This window comes from Lepisma saccharinum, chromosome 14, assembly GCF_977018435.1.
Source record: "Lepisma saccharinum chromosome 14, izLepSacc3.1, whole genome shotgun sequence".
NCBI classification, from domain to species: domain Eukaryota; kingdom Metazoa; phylum Arthropoda; class Insecta; order Zygentoma; family Lepismatidae; genus Lepisma; species Lepisma saccharinum.
In genome coordinates this window covers 70,134,455-70,159,896 of record NC_139242.1, presented here as the reverse complement: position 1 = coordinate 70,159,896, position 25,442 = coordinate 70,134,455, and the positions used below count along the sequence as shown (strand labels likewise).

General features: G+C 37.4%; 1 protein-coding gene across 1 annotated transcript in view; it reads left to right on the top strand.

The window, feature by feature from the left end:
• The window catches only part of osp (myosin phosphatase Rho interacting protein outspread), a 209,938-nt gene extending 190,005 nt beyond the window's left edge, over nucleotides 1–19,933 (top strand). The window contains exons 26-32 of the mRNA XM_083134807.1: nucleotides 505–652; nucleotides 3,227–3,350; nucleotides 4,773–4,925; nucleotides 6,256–6,415; nucleotides 12,007–12,142; nucleotides 14,883–14,987; nucleotides 19,633–19,933. Of these exons, the coding sequence (XP_082990933.1) occupies nucleotides 505–652; nucleotides 3,227–3,350; nucleotides 4,773–4,925; nucleotides 6,256–6,415; nucleotides 12,007–12,142; nucleotides 14,883–14,987; nucleotides 19,633–19,793 (987 nt within the window). The 3' untranslated portion in view covers nucleotides 19,794–19,933. The remainder of the gene's footprint in view (nucleotides 1–504; nucleotides 653–3,226; nucleotides 3,351–4,772; nucleotides 4,926–6,255; nucleotides 6,416–12,006; nucleotides 12,143–14,882; nucleotides 14,988–19,632) is intronic.
• Nucleotides 19,934–25,442: the final 5,509 nt, after the last annotated feature.

Genomic DNA, 25,442 nt, shown 5'->3' with positions numbered 1-25,442 from the left:
AAAATTATGCATTGTTGCTAATTTTTTGACTATTTTGGGAGGTGGTAGTAATCAGTAATGTGCAAAAATTCTCTCTTTTGTGATGGTACTATTGAATACTCTAGAATTACTAGAGAAAATCCTACTTAATACTAGCTCGTAACAACAAAAAATATCCAGATTTTTCCATGCAAGTTAATGATAAACATACCCATCAAGAATGTATCACTTGAGTTCTAACTTGCTTCAGCAGTAGAATCAGACAAAATGAATTAGAACTTTTTGAAACATTGCCTAAAATTAAATTCCATGCAATTCATATCATAGTTATCACTATAAAAATTACAAATAAAGATTTAATTTATATATAATTTTGATATACACGAACACACTTTGTTTCCATTGTTTCACAAATTAATTACTAAAAAAAATAAGAGTATTATAATTTTAGAGGTTGTGAACTTCTCCGTACCCAAGTAGATACTGTGCGTGTGTCTTTCTGAGCACCCTGTACTTTCCTTGCAGGCCCTGTGCGAGAAGGGTCTTGTGGCGATGGAGAATTCCCACCGGAGGATAATAGCAGAGCTGGAGGAGAAGCACAGGCAGGAACTGGAGCAGCTGAGGCTGGAGAAAGATCAAGCGCTTGCTGAGGAAACGCAAGCCACGCTTGCAGGTGAGCTTCTGTTGAAGGTTCAGCCAAAGTTCTCAATGATAAAGGAGGCCTGAGCCAATAGTATGGGATTCGGATTTAATCACCGATGCTGGCCAATACTTTAGAGGGAATCTAGGTGTTTCAAAGGGTCTGCAAAAAATACTGCATGCCACTTTTGTAGTCTTAGTATGCTGGGAATTATGCATAATTTTATTTTTCAACAACATCGTGGGGAGAAATGGATTTTGTGATTAAATGATTATCTCATTTCAAATTATGAATATTTTGAAGCAAAAACTGTGATATTTTGATATGGAAAATGCACATATTGAAATTTATAAATGCTCTGAACTGTTTTGAATTACTACAATTTTCAACTTGTATCAGTATTGGTGGGAATTGGTAAAGATCATTCGTATCATTTCAAAGTAGTATTGGCTCTGTTTAATTCAAACTCAACATAGAACTTATTACTCTTGGTTTCTATGGATTTTTTTGAAGATAAAATATTTTTTCACAGCCTTCTCGTGGCTTCTTCAAGCAGGGAACATGAGTAAATTAAAAAGGGAAGGTATTGTATTATTCTTCTATGCATCTCCCAAGTCCATTTCTTTAAATGCAACATAGAACTTGATAACCTCTCACTTTAGTTTGCAGAACCGAAATGAAGGGTCCTCACTGTAAGGAAAACATGAAAAAGGAAAAATAACTATTATAAAAATAAATTATTGGAGATGTTGGCAATCATGGTCATTATTGTTACAATGCAAAACAACAGATGCAGATGTGTGTTCTGTAGCTTGACTTTGAATAACAGGGGACCAGTCCCTATTTAACAGGGAACCCCTACCATAGAACATATGATATCTCACACGAAGTGTTGTCAACATAGTCATCAAGTCATTTATTTAATATTCTCCTATTTTTCACACTGCCTTGTGTTATTTTCAGGAGCACCAAATTCAAACAAGTTACTAATACATAGTTATTAACGTGATGAACCTGGCCTCTCTGACAGTGGTTTGGATCACACTTTAACCTTTTGCTGCCCAAGCGTCTCGATCAAGATACCCAAAATTAACCCTCACGGGACCAAGCGTCTCGATCGAGATGCTGTGTCAAGGTCCTAGTTTTTATGTTATAACTTTTCTATTTTTGGCTAGAATTTCGATTTTATTTTTTTATATTGTTTCTAAGACATGTATTTAACAGAAATGTTGTTTTGCATTTTTTTTTTGTCTTCATGAAAATGGAGGGGGAAAGGTGGGAAAAGGGACTTCTCTTTTGCTTCTCTTTTTAAGGTGCGAGGACATTTTTTGGGTGAAGTGACAATTTTTTAAAATAATTTTTGGGGGTTTTCTCCCTTCGCCCTCCATATATACACCAAATTTGCATAAATTTTGCATTTTGTGCATTTTGACATTTTTTTCGGGGCGGGGGTGGGGGGAAACACCATTTTTTTAAAGAAAAGTATTTGAGGGGATTTCCCCCCTTTCCCCCTCCATATGTACGCCGAATGTGCATAAATTATATATCGTCTGAATCTGTGATTCATTCTGCGTATAATGGTATATCTTTCATATCTCTAGGGCATTTAGTTTCTGAGCTATAGTCATTTCAAGGTACCGCTGCATTTTGTAGCTTGAATCAGTGGCGTCCTGACCATTCCTTTTGGGGATACAACTCAAGTTACATTAGTCATACGACAATGATGCAAATATTTTTCTGTTTCTTACATGCCAGCGATAATTTCTATGTGCATTTTGAACTTTTCATATCCTTTTTTTCGGGGGGCGGGGGGGCGAACCCCTTTTTTTTTAAAAAAGTATTTTCAGGGGATTTCCCCCTTTCCCCCTCCATATATACAACTCAAGTTACATTGGTCATATGATGATAATGCAAATATTTTTGTGTTCCTTACATGTCAGCGATCATTTCCATGTGCATGTCGACACTGTCATGTACTTTTTTCTTGAGGGGAGGGTGGGGGAACCAAATTTTTTTTTCTGAAGTTTTGGAAGTTTGAGAGTTAGCCCCCTCCCCCCCCGCCACATATACACCGAATATTCAAAAAATTCATATAGTCTGAATCTGGTTCATTCCGCGTACAACGGTATATCACTCATCTCTCTAGGGCAATTAGCTTCCAATCTACACTCATTTAATTGAAACTCTGCATTTTGCTCAAAATCGGCTTGGGCAACCGAGGCTTACTTCTGAAAAAGGGCTTGGGCAGCAAAAGGTTAATCTGTAGGTCCAGTCCCGATTAGCCTATCTATGCATAAAGTGGACTTAAAACAACAAATCAAACAAACGATGAACCTATTTTGCATCTTACCTTCCTTCTTGTATTATTAGTAAAGTTAATAAGATTGTTGTTATAAGAATAATAATATTACATATAATCTTGAATGTGTTGATCTTTTGCAGGTTCAAAATGCTGCAGTGTAGTACAAAAAAATGTTCAGTCTCCTGTCAAAGTCATAATCTCACAAACAACATGTAACTCTTGGTTATTTTATTTATTTATTGCAAGTTATGTTATGTATATTCTCCATGTTTAAGCCTTGTTACATGTGTTGTGGTGTGTTTCAGCTCTTGATGCCATGAGGAAGGCCCATGAAACAGAAGTGCAGAGGGAAATTGCAAAGTTCAAGGAAGAATTCATCAAGAAGATGCAGTCAACTCATGATATAGGAGCTCTGCACAAGGAACATGAGTAAGTTCATCAATTAAACTTATTACAGTAACAATTTTATTACCGAGCTAATCTTTTTATATTTATTATTATATTTCAAGACTTCTCTTTCCATGCATTTGCAAATTTTCATTACAATAAAACCTCAATTTTACAGTTTCTCACTATATACATTTTGCTTTTCTGGTCCAAATATAACAAAAATACCTAGGTACAATGAAGCATCCCCATATTGTACATTTTACTGTATTATAAGTTTTTTATCAACAGTGGTCAGGAGAATATAGAATCAAAGTTCCACTGTATTTACATTAAAATGCCTATGAGTAGAGGCACATATTTTTGGTAAATAAAAAAGCAAAATTTCGGTATAAAAACAGTCAATTTCGGGTTCAAAAGCGGTAAATAAAATAAAATATTGGTGTTATAGCGGTGAAAAATTGGATGAAAAGTGGTATATAAAAAGACTTTTTGGTTTTAAAATTGTGAATATATCCTAAAATTTGATTTAAAAACTACACTTATTCCACAGAATTAACATTTCACTTCTAATAGCCCATTTATGTAGTTATCCGAGTATTAAGTTTATTTCTGTGTAAAGGAGTCAATTTTTGTTTCTCCAATATTAACAGCAGAATGAATAAATTTTTCGGGAATTGCATAACTCTCAGGATAATTCAGGCCTCAGAAGGTGCCGCGTCGGGGAATAAACCCTAAATTTCGTGTTTAAGAGTTAATTTCGCTTTTTGCAGTTCATTTCGCATTATTTCGTGACAAAACATGGTCACAAAATGCATCTCACACCTTTCAAAAATATGAAAAATTAACACTACAATGTGTTTTTTCAAATTTCGTTTTTTCATCAAAAACGAAATATGCATGCCCCTACCTACGAGTAAACAGCTTTCATATTTTAAATTTTTTAAATTGAGTCATATTTGGTGCCATGTGATTAATGTCCTTTTCAAATACGATTTTATCTACATGTTTTGTTAGAAAAGCAATATCAGAAATATAACAAATGCTATAATTTGCCAAATCAAGTGACTTAAGATGCAAAATTGATAACTAAAATAAATTGATGTTGATGGTGTGAATAATACAGGCCAAAAGGACCCTTTCTACAGACACCCACCCAAATATCAACCTCCCTTCCATGTAGTACATCCTGGACTGAATTGCTCTGCTCTGGCATCTGGGCTCATGGACAGTGTAATCCTTTTGGGGTTTGTGTTATGTGTGTTTGTTATTGTTCATTCATCCATCTCATCTTCGTGATTAGCCAAAAGTGGCAGAAAAGTGAAGTAAAACCAATCAATCAGGCCAAAAAAAAAGATTACAGTAGCTACTAAAATATATTTGGTTGTTTTATTTGTAGTGGATTATAAGCGTTAGTACAAAAAATGTAAAAGAACATGTAGTAATATTTTTGTTTTCTTTCAGAGCTGAAATGGAAGAAATAAAGAAGGAGATCCTGTCACTGTCAGAGAAGTATTCCATCAAGTGCCTTGAATCAGCATCCCTTGAAGAGCAGTTGGAGATTGTTACGAAGCAGCTGGCACAAGCACAGCAGCAGATTTTTGAGTTGGACGCTAGGTAACCCTCAGCCTCAACTATAGTAATGGAGTAAACAAAACATAAAGATTTTTATTCCAAGTAATTTCAGCAATTGTCACCACCAAATAACCATAAGAATCTAAGGGAGTTTTTACACAGAGCTGACAAGTGACACATGTCATTTGAAAAGAAACCAATTAAAACTAACATTTAAATGTCTACTTGAGCCTTAAGTCTACTCATATATGGCTCATGTAGGTGTGAGTTTATGCAAACATTGCTACTCGAACACCTAATTTAAATTTGTTCAACATATTTATAAATATTAATGTTTAAATGATTAATTCCAACTGTACCATATCAATCTAGTCTGCATTTTGCGTAAAAAGCATTCAGAAGTTCAAATATAAAATAATGCAAATATTAAAATGAGTGAAGGACTGATATAAACTTTACCATAGTAACCAATATTCTACTGATCTTGCATTAAATAGCAAAAGTTCTGTAAAGATCCTAAATGGTTTGCACTCCTTCTTTATTGAAGAATGTAACCAGGGGACTGGGGGGGGGGGGGTTAGTTGGGGCTGCATATTTTGGCATGTCCTTAACAAAACCAAGGTATAGGAATTATGCCTTTGCCTTCATTAAAATACTAACTGAATGACAGAATTTTGCATAAAGTTACAGGGTATTTACAGCAATATCAGATCAGTAAAACTAATACAATATTAGTGATACTGATACTGGTAACTCAATTAAGCCTTGTTTCCATCACAGAAATATAGACTGCCTTGGTCAGCATATGTAGTATTTTTTTCTGTCTGATACTGATTGATCTGTTTAGCACACACACACACATAATTAAGTCATATAATCAAGATATCCACTTTTGTCACACATCGTTGGTGCAAAATTACTGAAAAATGCACATCTTTCATACTTTCCAGGGTGTTTAGTCTCTTTGAAATCGGCTCCCAGCATTTTGCAGCTTTTGGAAGATGCCCATACTCCAGAAAATGTTGGCATTTGTTCAGCCCTATTTTAATCATTGTAGTGTAGATATTAGTAACGGAAATTATGTTTGTTGCTTTGAGACTGTTCCTGTGGTAGCCAGAGTTAGGGAGCAATATTACACAAGTAACACATTATTTTTCGTACTTGTGTTAGTAACATGTTTCCAAAATTATATGAGTAATTGTAAAGTACTTTACTTGCCTTATCTTGATAAATTCTGGACTGGAGGATGTATGTGCCAGGATGAAACATGCTGTGTTGTTTCAAACTTGTCCATATAAAGTTACACCACAAAAACATTCATTTCAGACAACAGTTGTTTCTTGTTCTGGAATCAGTCTTTGATGTTTTCTAGGAACAAGCAGCTAAGACTCCACCTTGTGTCAGAAGTGAGTGAGCTTCAAGAAGCAGCCAGCAGAGACCCTCAGCAGCTGCTGCAACTGAGAGAGCGGGAACTGGCTGAAAAGCAGGAGGAAGTGGCACAACTGCAACAGCAGTTACAAGTTGCTCAGGCTGTAAGTAGATTGGTTTATATAAATACAAAAAAGGGATCTGGTACAGTAGAAGAGGTGAGACAAGAAACTCTCCCACCGATGTGCTGGATCGGAAAGGCAGCAAGCGCATGCGCGAACTTCCCCTATCGTGCACACAGGCAGGGTTGCCGAACGTCTTAATGTTGTGTGAGCACCGAGAAACAATGCGATCGACTTGCCTGTCTTCATTTAAAGTGTGTGTTTGTTTTGTGTGCAGTGTACTTGGTAGCATGTAAGCTTGCATTTCAGAGAAAGCAAGTAAACTCGGTGGACGGAAAGTAATCCACAGCCAAGGGCGAGAAATTGTATATAATGTCAATGCATTTATGAAAGACCAGGTGGGAGTTCGTATGTCCGAAAACCAGTTGCAAAGGAGGGTGGCTCGCGCATGTGGTGTTTCATTCAGCAGTGTGAGAAGAATTGTACTAATAGAAAGTAAAGCATGCACTACGTTGAAGAAACACTTTCATACGCCCCATAGAACACGATCTCGCCGAAAAATCAAAAGTCATATAGACGAGTTCGATAAGTGTGTTGTTAGGCGTGTTGTGCACGAATTTCACCTTACGGACGGGGAAGGTATCCGAAGGGTTTTGAAACAAAGAATAGAGTTCCAAGGCAGTGTCTGGTGTGTGCGCAAGATAATACGTGACCTAGAGTTTAAGTGGGAAAAGCAGAAAATAATAGACAATTGCTTATAGAAAAGGACGAAATAAGAAGTTTACGTTCATCGTACCTCAAAGCCATAAAAATCTTTCGTCGACAAGGACGACCCATTGTTTACATTGACGGACTTATTTTCACAGCTCGACAACAAAGAAAGAAGCTTGGGTGGATGGAACCGCGGCTGCCGTCAAAGCACCGGTGTCTAAAGGGCAACGTGTAATTGTTGTACATGCTGGCGGTTAATGTTCAAATCTGGAAAATCTTTTGGCGATTAATACCATGATATGAATGCCAATTTTTTTATTATTATTATTTGATATATTTTATTTTACTTCGCGTTTTGTACCTCTTGGCTAATTTGCGAAGATGGGGATGAGTGATGAAATGATGAAATTGATGAATGGACATTTACAAACAACCATGACCGAGCGGAATTCGAACCCGGGACCCTTGGCGTCGCAGCGCAATGTGCTAACCACTCAGCCACAGGGTCCGGGAGAAGTTTATCACAAATTTGACACGAAACAGTGTTGTTGTTGTTGACAACGCCTCATGCCATAACGTACAAATAAATCCTGCGACTTCTTCCTCCTCCCGAAAAGACATTATGATTCATTCAGTGGCTCGTTCAAAACAACACCCCCTTTGACGCACACCAGAATTGTATTCCTTGGTGAAAATTAACAAACCCCGTTTGAAGATGTTCAAAATTGATTCCATCTTAGCAGAACGCGGTCATTCAGTTGTATGTTTACCACCATACCACTCAGATCATCTTGCTTAGTTTTCTTGTGTTCTCGTTCTGCGTAGACATTTGACCCGTATGCACTGCCAATCCTGCTTCTGTGCGTCCTTCCCCTACGTATGGCTTGGGCGTGAGGCCGCGAGGAGTTTCTTGTCTTACCTATTCTACTGTACCATAGTATCACATGCGTGACATCAATAATCCATATTGGGCCTTGTAAATTAATTTCCTCGATGGTGGATGTCCACCGGTCCCATACACAGACCGAAATCTGAGAAGAAAAAGTTGTACCCTTCCCCTATGAGATTTGAACCTGTGCACGTCCTGTAGCTGGAGCCCAAAGCTTGCATCTCAGACTGCACAGCCACGGTGCAGCACTTTCTTTGATTATGGGCAAACATAATTTCAGATCAGTGCCATGGATGATGAAGTCTGTTGATGCCCAGGATTGTTAATTTTCTTGCACCCATGACTGAAATAAAAACTCTGATGGAGCAACTCGTGAACATTTCATGATCTACTTTCCGAGGTTGCTTCAAACACCTGAGACCAGTCTTTCTGTTATGAACTAAGGCTCAAATGCAGGGTAAGGCATGAATGTTGTGTGCGTTTCTTTATCAGGTTCATCAATTCATGTGTCATCCTTATCTTGATTAACCAAAAGAGGTACATACGTGATGTAAAAAATATCGGAAATGTCTAAAGCAATTGAAGACAGTGCCTATCTCAAAGATTATTCCAGTACCATCAGTGGCATGCCCAAGAGGGGTGGGGGTCATACCCCCCCCCCTTTAGCCCATTATTAAAAAAAAAAAAGAAAAGAAAAACGTCGAATGTAGGAAAAGCTGTCAAAATGAGGACTGACTATCAGAAAAAGTGTATGTAACCCCTCCCTTTCGAAAATCGTGGATACGCCACTGAGTACCATGCTCATGTTTAAATCACCAATCTTTGGGTTTTCTAGACAAATTGAGGACTAAAAGTCGTAAACGTTGTAAGTTCCAAAAGCGAAAGTGTTGGGAAATTGCATCGTTCTGCACATCAGCCCGTAAGAACATTCACACTAGTGACCTCTTTACACGCTCTTTAAACTACTTAGAGGGCTACCAGCCACTTTTCATGTTTACCATATTATATAGCATGGCACATTTCACAGTTTAACGTGGAAAATGGTGTATTATTTTGGCACTTACAGCGTTTACCAATTTTAGTCTTCAATTGCAAAAATACTGGAATTATTACAATATTTATCACCAGATTCTCTAGAAAACAAATTGTTCTTTTCCAAATGTGAAAAATACCTTGTAACTTCCGTAATTTACTTTACATGCTCTTTTAAGTAATGAAGACTTGTGTACATTTACTCATGTCTTGTGTCAAACACTGCAGCAGTATGGATGTAGCTCCAGTCATTTCATGGGTGCTTTTGAGAAAGGTATGGAAAAGATTTAAATTAAAGCTTGAGCTATGTTAACATGTACATTGCTTCTCATCAAGCATTGTCCTATCGGAAATAAGAGCAAGTGATGTGCGTCATATTGGTATAACTTCCAACCCATGTTGCTTTGCTTATTAGTACAAGCAGTATTAACATGCACACCAAACATGAATTTATGTTGTCAAAGAGATCACTACATTTGTTGAAGACCCAGATTTATTTCAGTTTCATTAATGGTTCTTTTTAATTAGTTTTGTTATCAAATTTCCTTTAACAGTGAATGCTAGTGAAGAAAATTGCACGTTACTCTTTGTTGTTTGTATAAAAATGTAATGTTACTCCTTTGCCTGAAGTCTTTTTTTGATGAATGAGTTAACAAACTGTATTAAATGTTAAACAGGTAGTGGTATAGCACCTTGATTTTTCAATCCCCTCACCTCCAAACAATCAGCTTATTGTAACATTAAAAATTAACCTAAATCCTATTGCACCAGAATCCCACCTGCAAATTTGGTTTTTCCACCATTGCCATTTCCTAGTTTTCTTGATGGAAAATATTATCGCCCAAATTGTCCTTTCAGTGTTGAGCAACACAGAAATTTGGAGGTTCCCCAGGGGGATCAGACCTAAGGAAAAATGCCAAATGCAAAAGGAATGTGCTTCAAATTGCAATTATAAAATCATTTCATGCTGAATTACATAATACAGCCCATAATTTCAAACACCATAATACTATGCACTGTAAATAGCATTATGTATTTACATTAGGGATGGGACCGATTAATCAGTATCGGCCGATATAGCCATATCGGTTTATCAGTAAAATTACTGATTATTTTACCGATCTGATATATTAATAAATATCTGATAAATTTGTGCAAAATTCTGCCATTTTGTTGTAATTTTTATAGATAATCACCATGCTCTACTTTCTAAAAAAGTAAATGTCTAAATATGCAACTTCTTTTGCAATGCAGTCACCTTGAAACAATTTCTTTAGGAGGTCAATGAACCTTTCAGGTTCTTCAAAGACAATTTCTAACTTTATATATATACTAATATTCAGTAGAATATTGGTATCAGTAAATTTTATATCGGTACTTTATCGGTATCGGCCAAAATTTCGTATGCCCATACCTAATTTACATATATTACGAGTGAGCCGATACCACTTAGAACCAATATCCATAATTTTACCGATCTCCACTGATAATAGATACCAATACTTCAAAATTGTAACAATTAAAAGTTGTTAAAAAAATTGATTGATATTATTGACTGAGTATTTCACTCCCAATTACAAGCATGAGTTTACACCATTTTTGCTTGAAAACTTTCAAGAGTTACAACAGAATATTAAAATATTTGATCTTTAATCACACAATATTGGTGAATATAAATTAAAACTGGGAACTGTGCATACTTTTTTGGTTAATTAGTCTCTGTGAAAATGTTGCTTGACATTTTTGTGCACCCCATGAAAATTCAATGGTATCAGTAAATAAAATCCAACCATTTCACTGGTATCTGCCAATACATCAGCAATGATATCCACTCACTTGATATATATCAGGGGTTTCTAACTGGAGGCCCGCGGGCCGCATGCGGCCCGCCATGCCTTCTTTTGCGGCCCGCAAAGCCAGTTTGCAAAATACATTAATTTTATGTATTTTTATTAAAATACGTTCTATATTTACTGAAGGAACGGAAGCTCTGTGAAGAAAGACCATATCACAGGTAGAATTTATTTTGCAGTCAATAATGATCATCAGAAGAATCTAAAGTGACGTAACTTTCTCTTCACACCATGCATTTCAACCCCTTCGCTATGCGGAATGAACGTTTGAAAGTGTTTGTTCTTCAATTAAGTTCATCAAGAACCGCTACAGAAGCCGACTGGTAGATTCTTCACTGCTTCACCTTCTGAGACTTTCAAATACAGAAATTCAAATACAACTTTAATAAAAGAAGCAGATCGGGCTCAATTTTCACATTGAACACTTACTATGAAGGATTCTTATTTGTATGGTCTGTTTTTCATTTCTTTCAATTCATCCATAAGTATTGTTTTTTTTTGTGAAATAAATTGTACTTATACAATTTTGATTTGTGATTCCATTGTTTTTATTGCTGCATCTTAGAAGTTTAGGTCATGCGAAAGTACTACATATATTCAGTTCAGTACTTACAATTTTTGTAATTTTAATCTCCCCCCCCCCAAAAAAAAAAAATGTGGCCCGCCAATCCACTGCTAGATATAATTTTGGCCCTCAGACCTTTTGAAGTTGGAAACCACTGATATATATAATCATTACATCGACTACACAAATATTGGAATACTATGTTTCCAACATTTCACAAACTTCCTATGTGCTTTCTACATGTAGTGTTTGAATTTTTGTGGTGTATATAAGAAGATTATTGAAAATTTCATTTTAGCACTTGTGATCAAAGTCTTGAAATGAATTAAGATTTTGTAATACACACAAAATTCATCACCTTCCATCCATAAATTATTCAATTATCTTATTCATATCACCTTTTCAAAAAGTAAGCTTCAAGAATTTCATAATTGCCATGCTTTGGGACCTCTTTTTATGTTGTTGCAATTGTGAAAAATCAAGGCATCCACTAATCATGTCTAAACCTGCTTTCTACACTGTGAAATTTGTGTTTACGTGTTGGGCATGTGAATGTTGAATTGTCTCCCTGTCTGGCTAACAGCATGGTGAGGAGCTGAGCATTCTGTGTCGGCAGCTGAGCCAGTACCTGAAGGCCGAGCGGCAGTTGAGGGCAGATGAGGTGAGCTCCCTCAGGGACAAGCTCGAGCATATGATCCTCAACAGGTCTTTACCAAAAGGTACGTATGCGTCTTTCCTCGTGGTAGCCTCCACGGTGAGGTAGTTAGTGTAGCATGTTATGAAGTCTTATTGTGTGTCCTTCTTCAGCTATTTAATCAATTTGACATTCATTCTCATTGTCGTGATTAACCTGTAGAGGTAGAAAAGCTATGTGAAATAACTGAAAATACAAATACATGCTTCTTTCCTCAAATATGCTTTCAAAGTCTTACACGGTGAATCGTGAATACTCATTTTTTTGGGTGTAATTTCCCATGTCATGGAACAAATGTGAAGCTGGCTTTACAACACCATGGTATGTTCTGTAAATTCCGTAAGTGGTAGTTGATGTGTCACCGGTTTTATGCTCTTGTTTTTTGCTTAAGAGAGAATAATTTGAAATAATTTGTTGCTTTTTAAAGTTTCAGTACAGTGAATGTACACTTTTTTCAGCTGCTCACGAACTGTCAAAGCACTTTTCGAATCTGTTGATTTTAATTATATGTGGGATGGAACTTTAAAAAAGTGTAATAGAAACACCACGTAACAGAACAAGGAAAAGTCACTTATACCACACGTTAGATACATAATTACCTTACTTCAGAGCGAATGGACTCTCCTGTCCCACGTCATATGCATGTGCAGTGATGAGCAGAACAGAGCCTTGTGGTAGCTGGCTGTTTAATGTAGTGTTGCATTGTCACCATGTTTTTGAAACAGAACAGCTGAGTAGGATAAAGAGTGAATGTGCCAGAGGTCATACAGCAAGACAGTGCCATCCAAGTGTGCAGGAGGCTTGCGAGGAATCAGCATTACCTTGAGAGAACAATGGCGAGCTCTTCCAGAGATTCTGCAGGCAATAGATTGCTCCATTCGCACTATCAACTCTACATGCACTATTACAGTTATCCTACTCCTTTCAGATCATTCTCAATGATTTATACGCAATGCTGCTGACTACATCTAGGGACAGTAAAACTTTGAAACGTGTATCTATTACTTGCAAATAAATAGTTGCCACTATTAAAGTTCCATCCATATACAGTATATCCTGTTTCATTAGGTCTATGAGATATGAACATACTTCAACTTTTGTTTCAGTAACTTGTTTGTTGTTAATAAAGGAAAAAAACCTCTTGAAATAAACATTACAGTTTAATATTTAACATAAACATTTCCTTTTAGAATACAATCCTCAAAAGTCCTTTGTCACCACTTTATATATTCAAACTACTACAGAATTATATTGATGGGTGATACCAGTAGCTACAATAGTTATTTGACCTGACCTATGTTCATATTTTTACATTCTTCAAAGAAATCTGGAATGTGTTTTCTTTATGTTGTTTTGCTAGTGAATGAAATGACTTCTACGCACAAAGGAGAAGACAGATAGAACAATCAATTGAACATCATATCTCCAGGATTTTTTAAGATTATTAATTTGTAACGTTACAAGAGCGGAATGAAAGTTTTATTAGATGACAACAGTTTTGGCCAACTTTGACTTCAACTCTGAAGTAACAGTTCGTATTTTTCATGTTTCTGACTAGGTGGCAGCAGCAGTCATCTTTGGGGTTCATTTGTCACCAAGGGTGCCTGGGGAAGGGCTTTTCCTCCCTCCTGAGATATCTGGAGAAAGTTCATGGAATTCAAATGGTGAAACTACAGCGATATTTTATTACAGATAATATTGTTTTCTGTGATTTACAGGCTGTAATAACAGCAATTAACTGCACCTGTTCCAACAAATTAATGGAAGAATGTTTTCACCAGAGATATTAACACCATGTTAACTGTTGTAACTAGAGGTGTACTGGAAGGGAAAGTCGGGAACTATTCATCAACGAAGTGACAGATATTTATGGAAAAGAAGCAAGATGAATCTAGTTTCTATTATTTTTTTCCAAGTCAATTTCAATTTTATGGTTTGTAAAAAAAAAAATTATAAGTTTCTGACTAAAGGGCAAGTACCCCCCCCCCCCCCACACACACAAGAAAACATCTTGGGGTGGTCTTGTTTCTCACACATTGTAAGCCATCTCTGTACATGTATCTGTTTTGTTATTGTACAGTAAGGATATTTGTAGATTTGTAGGGTAATTTATAAAACATTGTATCCATCAACATTATTATTTCCATACACAGTAATCTTTAGAGATTATCCACTTACAGTAATGAAAAAACAAATCATTAAAATACTTTAAAAAAAATGTGCTAGATAATTTCAGCTAAATTTTCATCTGCAGAAATTGGGAAATACGATATGTTTTACATGTGATATTGAATTAAATGTGAGAATAACTTATTGACACAAAGAAAAGCTATTGAAAGTTACAGACAAAAGCAGCAATCATTGTTGTTCTGGGCAATAACAAGAGAGATTTGAAATATACATAAAATTTACACACAGTGAAATTTTGTAGAGGTCAGAAATTAGCTCGGAGTTGGTAGAGGACCAACAACAATGTTGTCAACCCTAGTTTGAATCTGGTTGTTAATTAATTTTCCCAATCATGTTTTCTACAAATAGTCAGTGGCCGCAATTAGGGGGGGCAGTTGCCTCCCATTTTTTGCCATTTTTGCCCTCACACTATGCTAAATCTTGCCTACAAAAGGAAATATACTGTCTTCCCCCCCCCCCCCTAGTTTTGGAACCCAATCACCACCACTGCAAATAGTTGTAGCAAGCTGTACATGCACAAATGCCCAAGTTCTCATGTGAACTCACCTAACTTCATGCTTGTTTTTTTATTTCAGGGGACAGACCGTCCAGCCGAGGAAGCTTCAGAGGGAGATCAGAAAGTGCAGACACAGAATACAAGATCGAGCAGCACAACCAGGAATCAGCAGCTGTGACGAGAGGTATGAAATGGCTGTTGCGTATGAAAATTGCCGAGCATGTTCTATCAGTTATCATCATTTATTTTTGTACTTGCTTTGCATTTGACTTTAAGGCGAGGAGGGACAATTTCCCTTAGGTCTTTCTCGCTGGGGCAGCTGCCGATCACTGTTGCCAACTTCGCTCTTTTGGAGCCAGATGTGGCTCTTTCGTGCACTCATTTGACTGTGAACTGTGGCACCCACCCTCTGCCCCACCTTGATTCCGCCACTGGTTCCAGCCCATAAAGAGCAACCTTTGCCATGAGTGTACATTTTGCATGTGACGTGATATTCATATATAGGCTGCATCACCCACCCCCTATTTCCTCCCCATGTATTTTTATATATAGCGCTGTGGATAAGGTGAAGATGACAATATTGTTATCTGGGAATCCTTTATTTTCGATTTCATATGAACATCAATGGATTATTGAGATGGGTGATGCCGCCAAATCTAGGCGGTGAAAACTAAGAATAAATTGCCATCACTTTAAAGCTAACAGTAATAGCAGCGCCCACACCCCTCTGACACCTAAAATTACCCTAGGAGGCACTTTATGCAGCCTTCATTAATCTAGCTCCTTGAAAGTCATCCTTAGCTCTATTAATAAAGTAAAGTGTTCCCCTGTGCATAGCACCATGCCATGAAGGCGTATAGGGGGTGTGGGGGTAACGCCCCACACTTTCTTGATCCGGTCGTGAGTGGGGGTGATGTGATCAGCATCACGCCCCTGACCACCTTTACCCCCCAGGGTTTCCCCCAGGTACCCATGTTATTCGACGCTGGGTAGGCGCCGGGGCCGCTTCCACCGTTAGAAAAGTTCCCGGATTTGAGCCGGCCGGGGATCGAACCCGGGACCTTGAGCATGGTAGTCAGATGCGTTACCGACTGAGCCACCGCGGCCACCCTTAGCTCTATTAATGGTGAAATTTATCTCTTTTATGCACATCAGGTTTGGCAACACTGCGAGGATGACCGTATGAGACATGGGTTTATGGGACCATTATTTTATTCGTTCTCTCGGGAATATCAAACATCCAATGTCGTAGAAAAGTAAATGGATGGAAAAGGACACATTGAACTATGTCATAGTAGAAGGAAAAGTCGAAACTCGCGTTTTATTAGTCGTAATTTGAAGTTGAAGTTAATTTCCCATAAAGAATATATAGGATTCTGTAAATACTTATTAATCATATTTTTCAAACATCGTGTCTAGCTTACTAATCAACTTGAAAAATAGTTTCCACTTGCAACATGGAGACAAATTCATACTCTCTCGCATACTAAACCCTTTTTTAAATGGCAGTGCCCAATCTGACGATATTGGAATAAATGCACAACTAGTGCGTAATTGTCCCTCCTCGCCTTAATAGAGGCTAATGGTGTAAATGACAGGTGAAGTGTGCTAATAACAAAGATTATTGTATCCCTTGCTAATGTACATTTTTCACACCACTCATTCTACAACTATTCTTATTTTAGATGCAATATCAAAATATAGCAAGTGTTCTCAATAATAAACTGCAATTCATACAAACAGACATAACTTGATAACATGACAGATTACATTTATAACCACCCAGGGCTCGAAATGAAATTTTCACGAAAGAGAATGCTTGACTTTCAGTAACAAGGTGTTGTTTATCTTTCTTCTTTATTGTGTCTATTATTACTACGATGAGATTCACAATTTGTGAAATGATGTGCTGTATTATAATTAATAATAGTTACTAAAAATTTAGTTTACACTGAAAGTAAAAATTTAGTGGAATATGTAAAAGAAAAATGAAACTAACAGGAAAGACAATGTGGACCAAAAAATTAAATATAGTGAATCAGCTTCACAACCAAAAGTTTTTGTAAGAACAAGTTAAAGTGAAAAAAATTCACAAGTCCCATTAGCAAAATATAAGATAAACAAATAATTCCTCGCCATACTTGTAAAATTGTCACTGAATAAAACAAAAATCTTTGCCCTTACTACAATAACAGTCTACATACACTAACACAATCCATCCTGTATTGGTCAATGGCTTATACCATCTTTAAAGAGCATAGTGATTTGAAAATCTTGTCTGTGCCTACGACAATCCCATTCAACAAATCAGATTGATATGAAAGCATATGAGGATGTTTGATACTTATGCATGTTATGATGACATCTGACAAATCATAACGAGTAGCAACACTTGACTTGGGTTTGAGTTTTAAGTCCAATTTATACACAGATAGGCTAATCAAGACTGAACATACAGTTCAAAGTAGAATTCAAACCACTATGTGCCTCCACTGTGTATCGAACAAAACAACACTTGAGTTTCACAAAAATAGTATGACTAGATAATTGTATCTCTTATTATAGAGTTATTCATAATTCCCTCCGGGATTTCTGAACTTCATAATGAAAACTGGAAATACAGTCTTTCATTGATGCAAAGTTGTGCCAAAATATTTTCTACTAGAAAATAGGTACACCACTTGCTCATATATTTCTGATGAAATCACAGTGTTTCAAATGAGGTAGAAAATAATTTAATTTACACCAGTATTGCCAAGGATTTCAGTCATAATTTATGTGCACTCTTATGAGGCTTTGACCCCTTGTCTACCTATTTCTGCTGGGCAAGGCTATTTTTGTAGTTACTGCTTTACAACATCAGTTACTAACATCTATACTCTTTGAAGGAGCAAAGTCAGGCTCTGTCCGAAAGGTACAAAGTACAGACTTGAAGTATGGTTTTGGCGGAAGTGACGTCACCTAGTACAGTTCGAAAGCGCCAAGAACAGAAGTATGCAAGTGCACAGCTTGCAGTACAGACGGGAGCTGACTAGGTCACGTGATTTCCACACTCGTTGTTCACTTGTTTAAAAACACGGAGGTAGAAATCCAGCAACACAGGTAGATATACGTTATGGGCCAGCAGTTGTGGGTTATAGGTCTTCTAATGTGTGGAAATGTATGTGTACGAAAACATTTGAGAATGCTATGTGATTTCTATGGTGAAAAATAAGTGTTTAAAATGCAAGGAAAACAACGCGCACTCAGTTTTATCTACTGATCGTATTTGGCGCTGCAGTCGAAGTACAATTTGAAAGACGTGTACTTCCAGTCCACGACTTGAAGACTGCACTCCAAGATCATACTCGGGGGATACTCGCTTCAAGTACGGTCTTGCACCTTTCGGACACGGCCTCAGACACAGCACGAAAGAGCATGTCATAAAGGCATTTTCCAAGATTGTGCTATATATGTGCAACCTTTGTGATATCAATCATACAATCCACACATTGCAACATTTTGTGGCTGCTCCACAAACCTTTGTTAGTCATGTGTAAATCCTGTAGCATAGGGGCACTGTCTCAATCCTTGTAATACTCCATAACTAAAAATCACAGTGTGTTACACCAGGTAAGAATTCATCTTCAGATGTTCACCCAATTGTCAGAACAGGTCTCATCCAACTACCTCATACTGGTCAAATCCAGAAGTATGTCACAGACATATGTTATGATGCTAACTTGGAAAGCTTTTCACTTGTAATATGCCTGTTTTCTCTGTGTAGAAGAGTTCAGAAATCTTGGAGTTCCTGTATGTTGCATAGTTTAACATTTTCTGTTTAACAATAATTCTGTTCGTATAAATATTTAATTATTAGGGGCATGCATATTTCGTTTTTGACAAAAAAAAATGTCAAAAAACACATTGTAGTGTTAATTTTTCATGTTTTTGAAAGGTATGTGATGCATTTTGCTACAATGTTTTGTCACGAAATAATGCGAAATGAACTGCAAAATAAACTCTTAAACATGAAATTTATGGTTTATTTACCGATGCGACACCTTCTAAGGTCTAAATTATCCTGCAAGTTATGCAATTCACGGAAAATTGATTAATTCTACTGTTAATATTGGAGAAGCAAAAATGGGCTCCTTTACACAGAAATAGACTTAATACTTTGATAACTACATAAATGTGCTATTAGAAGTGGAATGTTAATTTTGTGTAATAAGTATAGTTTTTAAATCAAATTTAAGATTATATTCACAATTTTAAAAACAAAATGTATTTTTATATACCACTTTTCATCTAATTTTTTACCGCTATAACAAAGTAAAAAAAAGGTAAAGTGTTCCCCTGTGCATAGCACCACGCCATGAAGGCGTATAGGGGGTGTGGGGGTAACGCCCCACACTTTCTTGATCCGGTCGTGAGTGGGGTGATGTGATCAGCATCACGCCCCTGACCGCCTTTACCCCCCAGGGTTTCCCCCAGGTACCCATGTTATTCGACGCTGGGTGGGCGCCGGGGCCGCTTCCATCGTTAGAAAAGTTCCCGGATTTGAACCGGCCGGGGATCGAACCCGGGACCTTTAGCATGGTAGTCAGACGCTTTACCGACTGAGCCACCGCTATAACACCGAAATGTTATTCTATTTACCACTTTTGAACCCGAAATTGACTCAGTTTTTGTACCCAAATTTTGCTTTTTAATTTACCAAAATTATGTGCCTCTAGTAATTATCTATGGTTGATTTTAAGAGCTTATGCGTGAATTGATATTTTCAGTGTTACTGCAGCTTGACACTGATATTTAAGGTCACTTATACCATTTCCTTTCTCCTGCAGAACTCTCAAGATCTCCAAGCGGAAGCCGCATTTGCAGTGCCTCGAATTTTTTATCGGTAGCTCCCCTTCCCCCCAGTCCCACACCTTCAGCCACCCCCACTTCTCCGTTGACGGGGATGGTGGCCCTACGCAAGAAGGTGTTCGAGAGTGGTCAGAAGTGAACAAACCACTTCACGATCCAAGGAAGGAGGGAAGGGGCAGAGATGCCAGCTCAGGGCCATCAGCAGAAAGTGGTCAACCTCCGCCGAACACAAAGTTCCACGATCTTCAGAGGATGTGGCAGGAACAAGAGCGTGGCTCACAGGTTGATGCAGCCATCGGGGATAGTTTCAGATTCAACAAGCTTCATGTTGTCGGGAATAAAACCATCAACGTTAGGTTCCCTCCTGCAGGTGGCCAACAGCCCTGCGACAAGAGCTCCCACTCATTGCCTTCGACAATGGTGTGCCGTGTGCGGTTGAACTCCATGCCAGTGGATGCGAGGGGTGAGAGGCTCGTCCAGGGTGCTTCTGGGGATTCAACTGAGCAGGATGCACTTGGACCAGGGTGCCAGAACCAGTCGAGCTCTTCCCTAGTGGCAGATGGAGGTACTAGGGACAGGAGCCACAACAGAGCAATCTCCAAGAAGCCTGAAATCCCAGCTGTTCTGCGGAAACCGAAGGTCACGGGTTGTGATGGAAATGCAGCTGCCGAACAAGAGACTGCAGAAGTGGGCGTTGAAGATTTGTTGGAACTTTGGTGCATCTTAATGAGGTTGTCCATGAAATATTAAAAGTAGCTTTAAATCAAAGAGAGAGAAAGTATATATTTTTGCAAGTTACACAAGCCATGGCTAGAAAGAGAATATCAAATTGTTTTCCTCAATAAACTTCATGTATTATTGTTGTTGACCACTTTATATATAGACTTTTGAAATATTTTTATTGTTTCACTCCTGTTACTATCTGTTTGGAATGCTGAGTCCAGTGTTTGAGATTAACAAAGGTTAAAATTCTATTCAGAAGATTTTTTGTAACATTTTACATATGTATGCATGTTGAAGTACGAGTGTTGTTTTTACCATCTTGTTATGTATAGGTGCACTGTGAATTTTTTGTAAACAGATACTGCAGAGTTTTATATAAAAGTTGTTCTTCTGCAAAATGAAACTATGTATCATGTATAGAAAGGACATAGAATCTCTATAAACCAGGATTATTTTTAAAGTGAACTTTTGCTCAGGTATGCACCATGATAATGGGGAAAATGTCTTTGAACTAACATGTTTTATTTCTCTGTATAATGGTTACATTGTAAGCTGAACAATCTGTATATTGTACTGTCGACATTACACTACTGTACATTCATTTTTATTTGTAAAATTTCCACACATATTCAATGCATGGGCCCACCTTTTGTATTCATTAGCAACATATGTACATAAACAGTATATTCTGAGTTTTTCGAGGCATGTACACCGATTTATTAGGACCAATTGTAAAAAGGACCAGTGCTCTACATACTTAACATTTGTGGACTGATCAATTTGTAAAATACGAGTAATGTACACTCTGAATAAACACAGTAATCAAAATTATATTCTCTTCATTTCACTCTTTAAATTAATAATATTTGCAAATAAATAATTCCCAATTCCAGAAAACAATTTAACACATTCATATATTATCAGCAGATATTGTTATATTTCTCAAAAATTCCCATCAAAATAAACAAGTATATGATATGTATATTTAAAATATACATGATTCAGTGAAAGCATGCAAAAATGAATACACAAATAAGTGATGCACCACTTAACAACTTGAGGTAGGGAACCTAGTGTCAGGGAAGCCACCGTAAAGGTATATGGGCTGAAACATGTCAAACTCTAGCATGTACACTTCGCAACATCTTATTTGACCGCCCCGAAAGAATTCCAAGTCCCGAAATCGTAAACTTAGCAACATTGCACTTCAGCTCTGGGTGAGAGTAGCCAACTTTGAGTAGGTCCTTCAGCCAGACCTATCCCCAGCCGTTATAGTAGGTTTCCGGGACCGGATTACGCTTACTCATTCGAAGCTCCCCAATTTCCTCACGATGGTGGGTTGACACCGGCCCTATACGTAGGTCGAATAAATTCCGACCAGAGACTGATTCGAACCTACGCCGTCCAGCAGCGAACGATCTCAAGACGAGTGAACGCAATAAGTATTTATATAGTGAGTGACAAACAAAAAATTCAAAACCTCATAATGATCGTTAATTCCTCACTGCTTTGTATCTAAAATGTTTGTCTTCTTTGAACAGAAAGTACGAGTATCAGATATAACAAACTTTCCGCACTAACTTTGCAATATTCGAAACCACCATTACAGACTTAGCTCTATGTAACTTGATTCTGCGCATTCCACGTGGCATGTGACTTCCGCCTATCATCGAAATAACTTTCTCTTACTATTTCCTTTCCTCTCGTGAAATACAGACACCAATGTTAATTTCTTAGCACGGTGGATAAACTTTACACCCAACGATATACTCCTGAAAAAAATCCTGCCTAGGTGGAGAATCGAACCTACGACCTCCCTCGTAAGAATCAAGCATGCTACCTCTTCTCCAGGTAGCTCATGTTAAAATTTGCTACCAGTTTGAAGAAACCAATTCAATAATTTCAATTCGTGTCCCTTGCAATTGTTGATATCGCATGATACATGATACACGAAACACTCCGTGGTGATGTGGTTAGCACAGCTCGCTACGGCGCCAGGTGTCTCTGGTTTAAATCCTGGTCTAGACATTGGTGTCATTTGTTATTTCATCATATTATCCTCATCTTCGCGATTAGCCAAAGGTGGCAGAAAAACGAATTAAAATATACCAAATCAATCAATCAATTATGGAGATATTTTAGAATGAGCAATCTTGAATTTCAGTCTGCCCATTATTTGTCTTGGTCAGTTTATAAATACTGTTAATGCTTCTTACAACATCGCAAGTATCATTAATGTTTTGGATTTTGCTCAGGCAAGACTCCCAGGTTGTTGTTTACAAGTCGTCTCTCTTAACGAGGAACGCTAGTGGCAACCCTGCCACGTGCCCCTGGTAGTTATGTCAGAGCAAGTGTTTGCTGTGTTGGGTTGCATACGTACAGGATAGATTTTAAGTGTTTATAGCGCAGAAACTAAGCGCTTACGAGGTAAACTTTATAGGGAAAAGTTACTTGTTTTTATGATATCTAACAGCACCCAAGCATTGTTGAAATAGTTTTGCGACACCCTGTATGCATGTATATGTATATATATATATCTTAATTCCTCATTGTAGGGGTACAAAATAGCCATGAAGGGTTCAAAACACCATAATCATATTTCTTGTTTATTGTGCTGTGCCAGATAATCCAAGGGCTCCCTTTTTTTCTATAACCTCCCAAAAATTGAAAGTTTGACACACTGTAACTCAAATGGGGGACAGGAAAAATATGAAATTTGCACCTCTTGAGGGTGTCATCACAAAAAATTAGGTGAATATGGTTGCCAAATCTGAACATAAGCTTGTGGGACGCACAAACTAAATTTTTGATATTGAAGTAGCTATTCTACTGAGAGTTAAGAAACATTTTTCTGTCCAATGAATTTTGAAACTTAACACTACTGATTAAACATAACTAAAAGTAGTGAAAATTCACAGAAATGAAAATAAATTTCATGTTGTTTTATCTGTCCCATCTGAGACACAAAATTGTTCACTTTTCCAATGGCAAGTTCTGTCATCACTATAGGGTTAGGCAACACACATAACATTATGCAAGATAGTCCGTATTTCAGGATATAGGTGTCCCATTTTCATTGCCGGTGACTACCTAATCAGCATTTATCATGAATTTTGAACTATTTTAAGTTTTTTTGAACCTACTTCAGGATTTTTCAAGCCTAACTTAAGATTATTAGGACCCATTTTAGAATTTTTGAACCTATTTTAAGGTTTTCTGAACCTATTTTAGGATTTTTAGAGCCTATTTTGGGAACACAAAGCACACGTTTTAGCAGGTGCCTGCAGTCTCGTACCACTCCTTGTTTTTGTTTTGAAGCCAGTGGGCGGAGCTTAAGTTTGTCGGCGTAAGATGGTCGCATCTACTTCAACCAATGACTTCACAGACAGAAGAACATCGCATCGGCTGCTGCAAGTGCACACGGACTGGAAGGAGCATGGAAGTAGGCTCCAACTACAAACGCAAACTCGAGGTCTACTTTACACTTAAATACTACAAAACAAACTATAATTCCTTGACTTTTGTTCTTTTTACGTTGAGAATATATTTTTGATTTAAAAATTTTAAAAAAATGAATTTATTATGTAGTTATTCATCGAAATACCTCCAACCGCAGCAGCGGTCAAAATGACCGCTGTGCATTACCCTCCATTTTTATGCAAAGGTAAACAGAAAAATGCAAACCTCCTTTCGGGAGATGTATTACAAAATTCGCCTTCAAGCTACTGCCACCTGGTGTGTCATTTATTAGATTAATCACAAGGTGGCAGCAGTTTACAGGTGAATGTTCAATCTCTTTGTTTGAGCCGAACAGGGAGTTGCGAAACTTTGCAAGCACTGTCTTTGTTTGTTGCCTGTTCTTGACATTTGTTTCACGCACACGTGAGTTATTGTGCTCTAAAAATGGCTGAACGTGGACTATCAGCTGAAGATATATCAAAGTATTTAGACTTAATTCAGGACATAGATGCTGACAATTCCAATGGAGGTGAAAGTGAAGAGGATCCCGATTTTGTTCCACTAGATCAGTGGTTTCCAACTTCAAAAAGGTCCGAGGGCCAAAATTATATCCAGGAGTTGATAGGCGGGCCGCATTTTGGGGAGGGGGGGCAGACTAAAAATTACAAAAATTGTAAGTACTAAACTGAAAATGTAGTACTTTCGCATGACCTAAATTTCTAAAATGAGGCAATAAAACAATGGAATCACAAATCAAAATTGTATAATTACAATTTATTTCACAAAAACCCAATACTTATTAATGAATTGAAAGAAATGAAAAACACACCATACAAATAAGAATCCTTCATAGTAAGTGTTCAATGTGAAAATTGAGCCTGATCTGCTTCTTTTATTAAAGTTGTGTTTGAATTTCTGTATTTGAAAGTCTCAGAAGGTGAAGCAGTGATGAATCTGCCAGTCTGCTTCTGTAGCGGTTCTTGATGAACTTCATTGAAGAAAAAACACTTTCACACGTGTATGTGCTGCGGAACATCGATGTCATCCTTTGCCCAAAACTACGAAGGTTTGGAAAGAGTTCCTTTGAGAGGTATTTGAAAAACTCTGGCCCCTTTTCTTTGCATTGTTGTTTGTAAGGAGGTAGTCTTTTTCCCAACGTTCTTGATAGGTTCTATTTTCATTTTCAATCTTAAGTTTTTTGGAGATATCGCTCATTTCGATATTTGCACAAACTTGAACAATCAATCACAGTACAATCCGAGTTGGAACACTGGAAATCTCTTCGTAGTTCGTGCGTAGTAAAACAGATTTCTATAGAGCCTCTCTGCAGATTGTTTCTGAACACAAAGAGTGAAGCCTTCGCGGAAGCAGACGAGTTCATTCCACATAGCGAAGGGATGGAATGCATGGTGTGAAGAGAAAGTTACGTCACTTTAGATTCTTCTGATGATCATTATTGACTGCAGAATCAATTCTACCTGTGATATTGTCTTTCTTCACAGAGAATCCGTTCCTTCAGTAAAAAAGAACGTATTTTAATAAAAATAAATAAAATTAATGTATTTTGCAAACTGGCTTCGCGGGCCGCAGAAAAGGGCAACGGGGG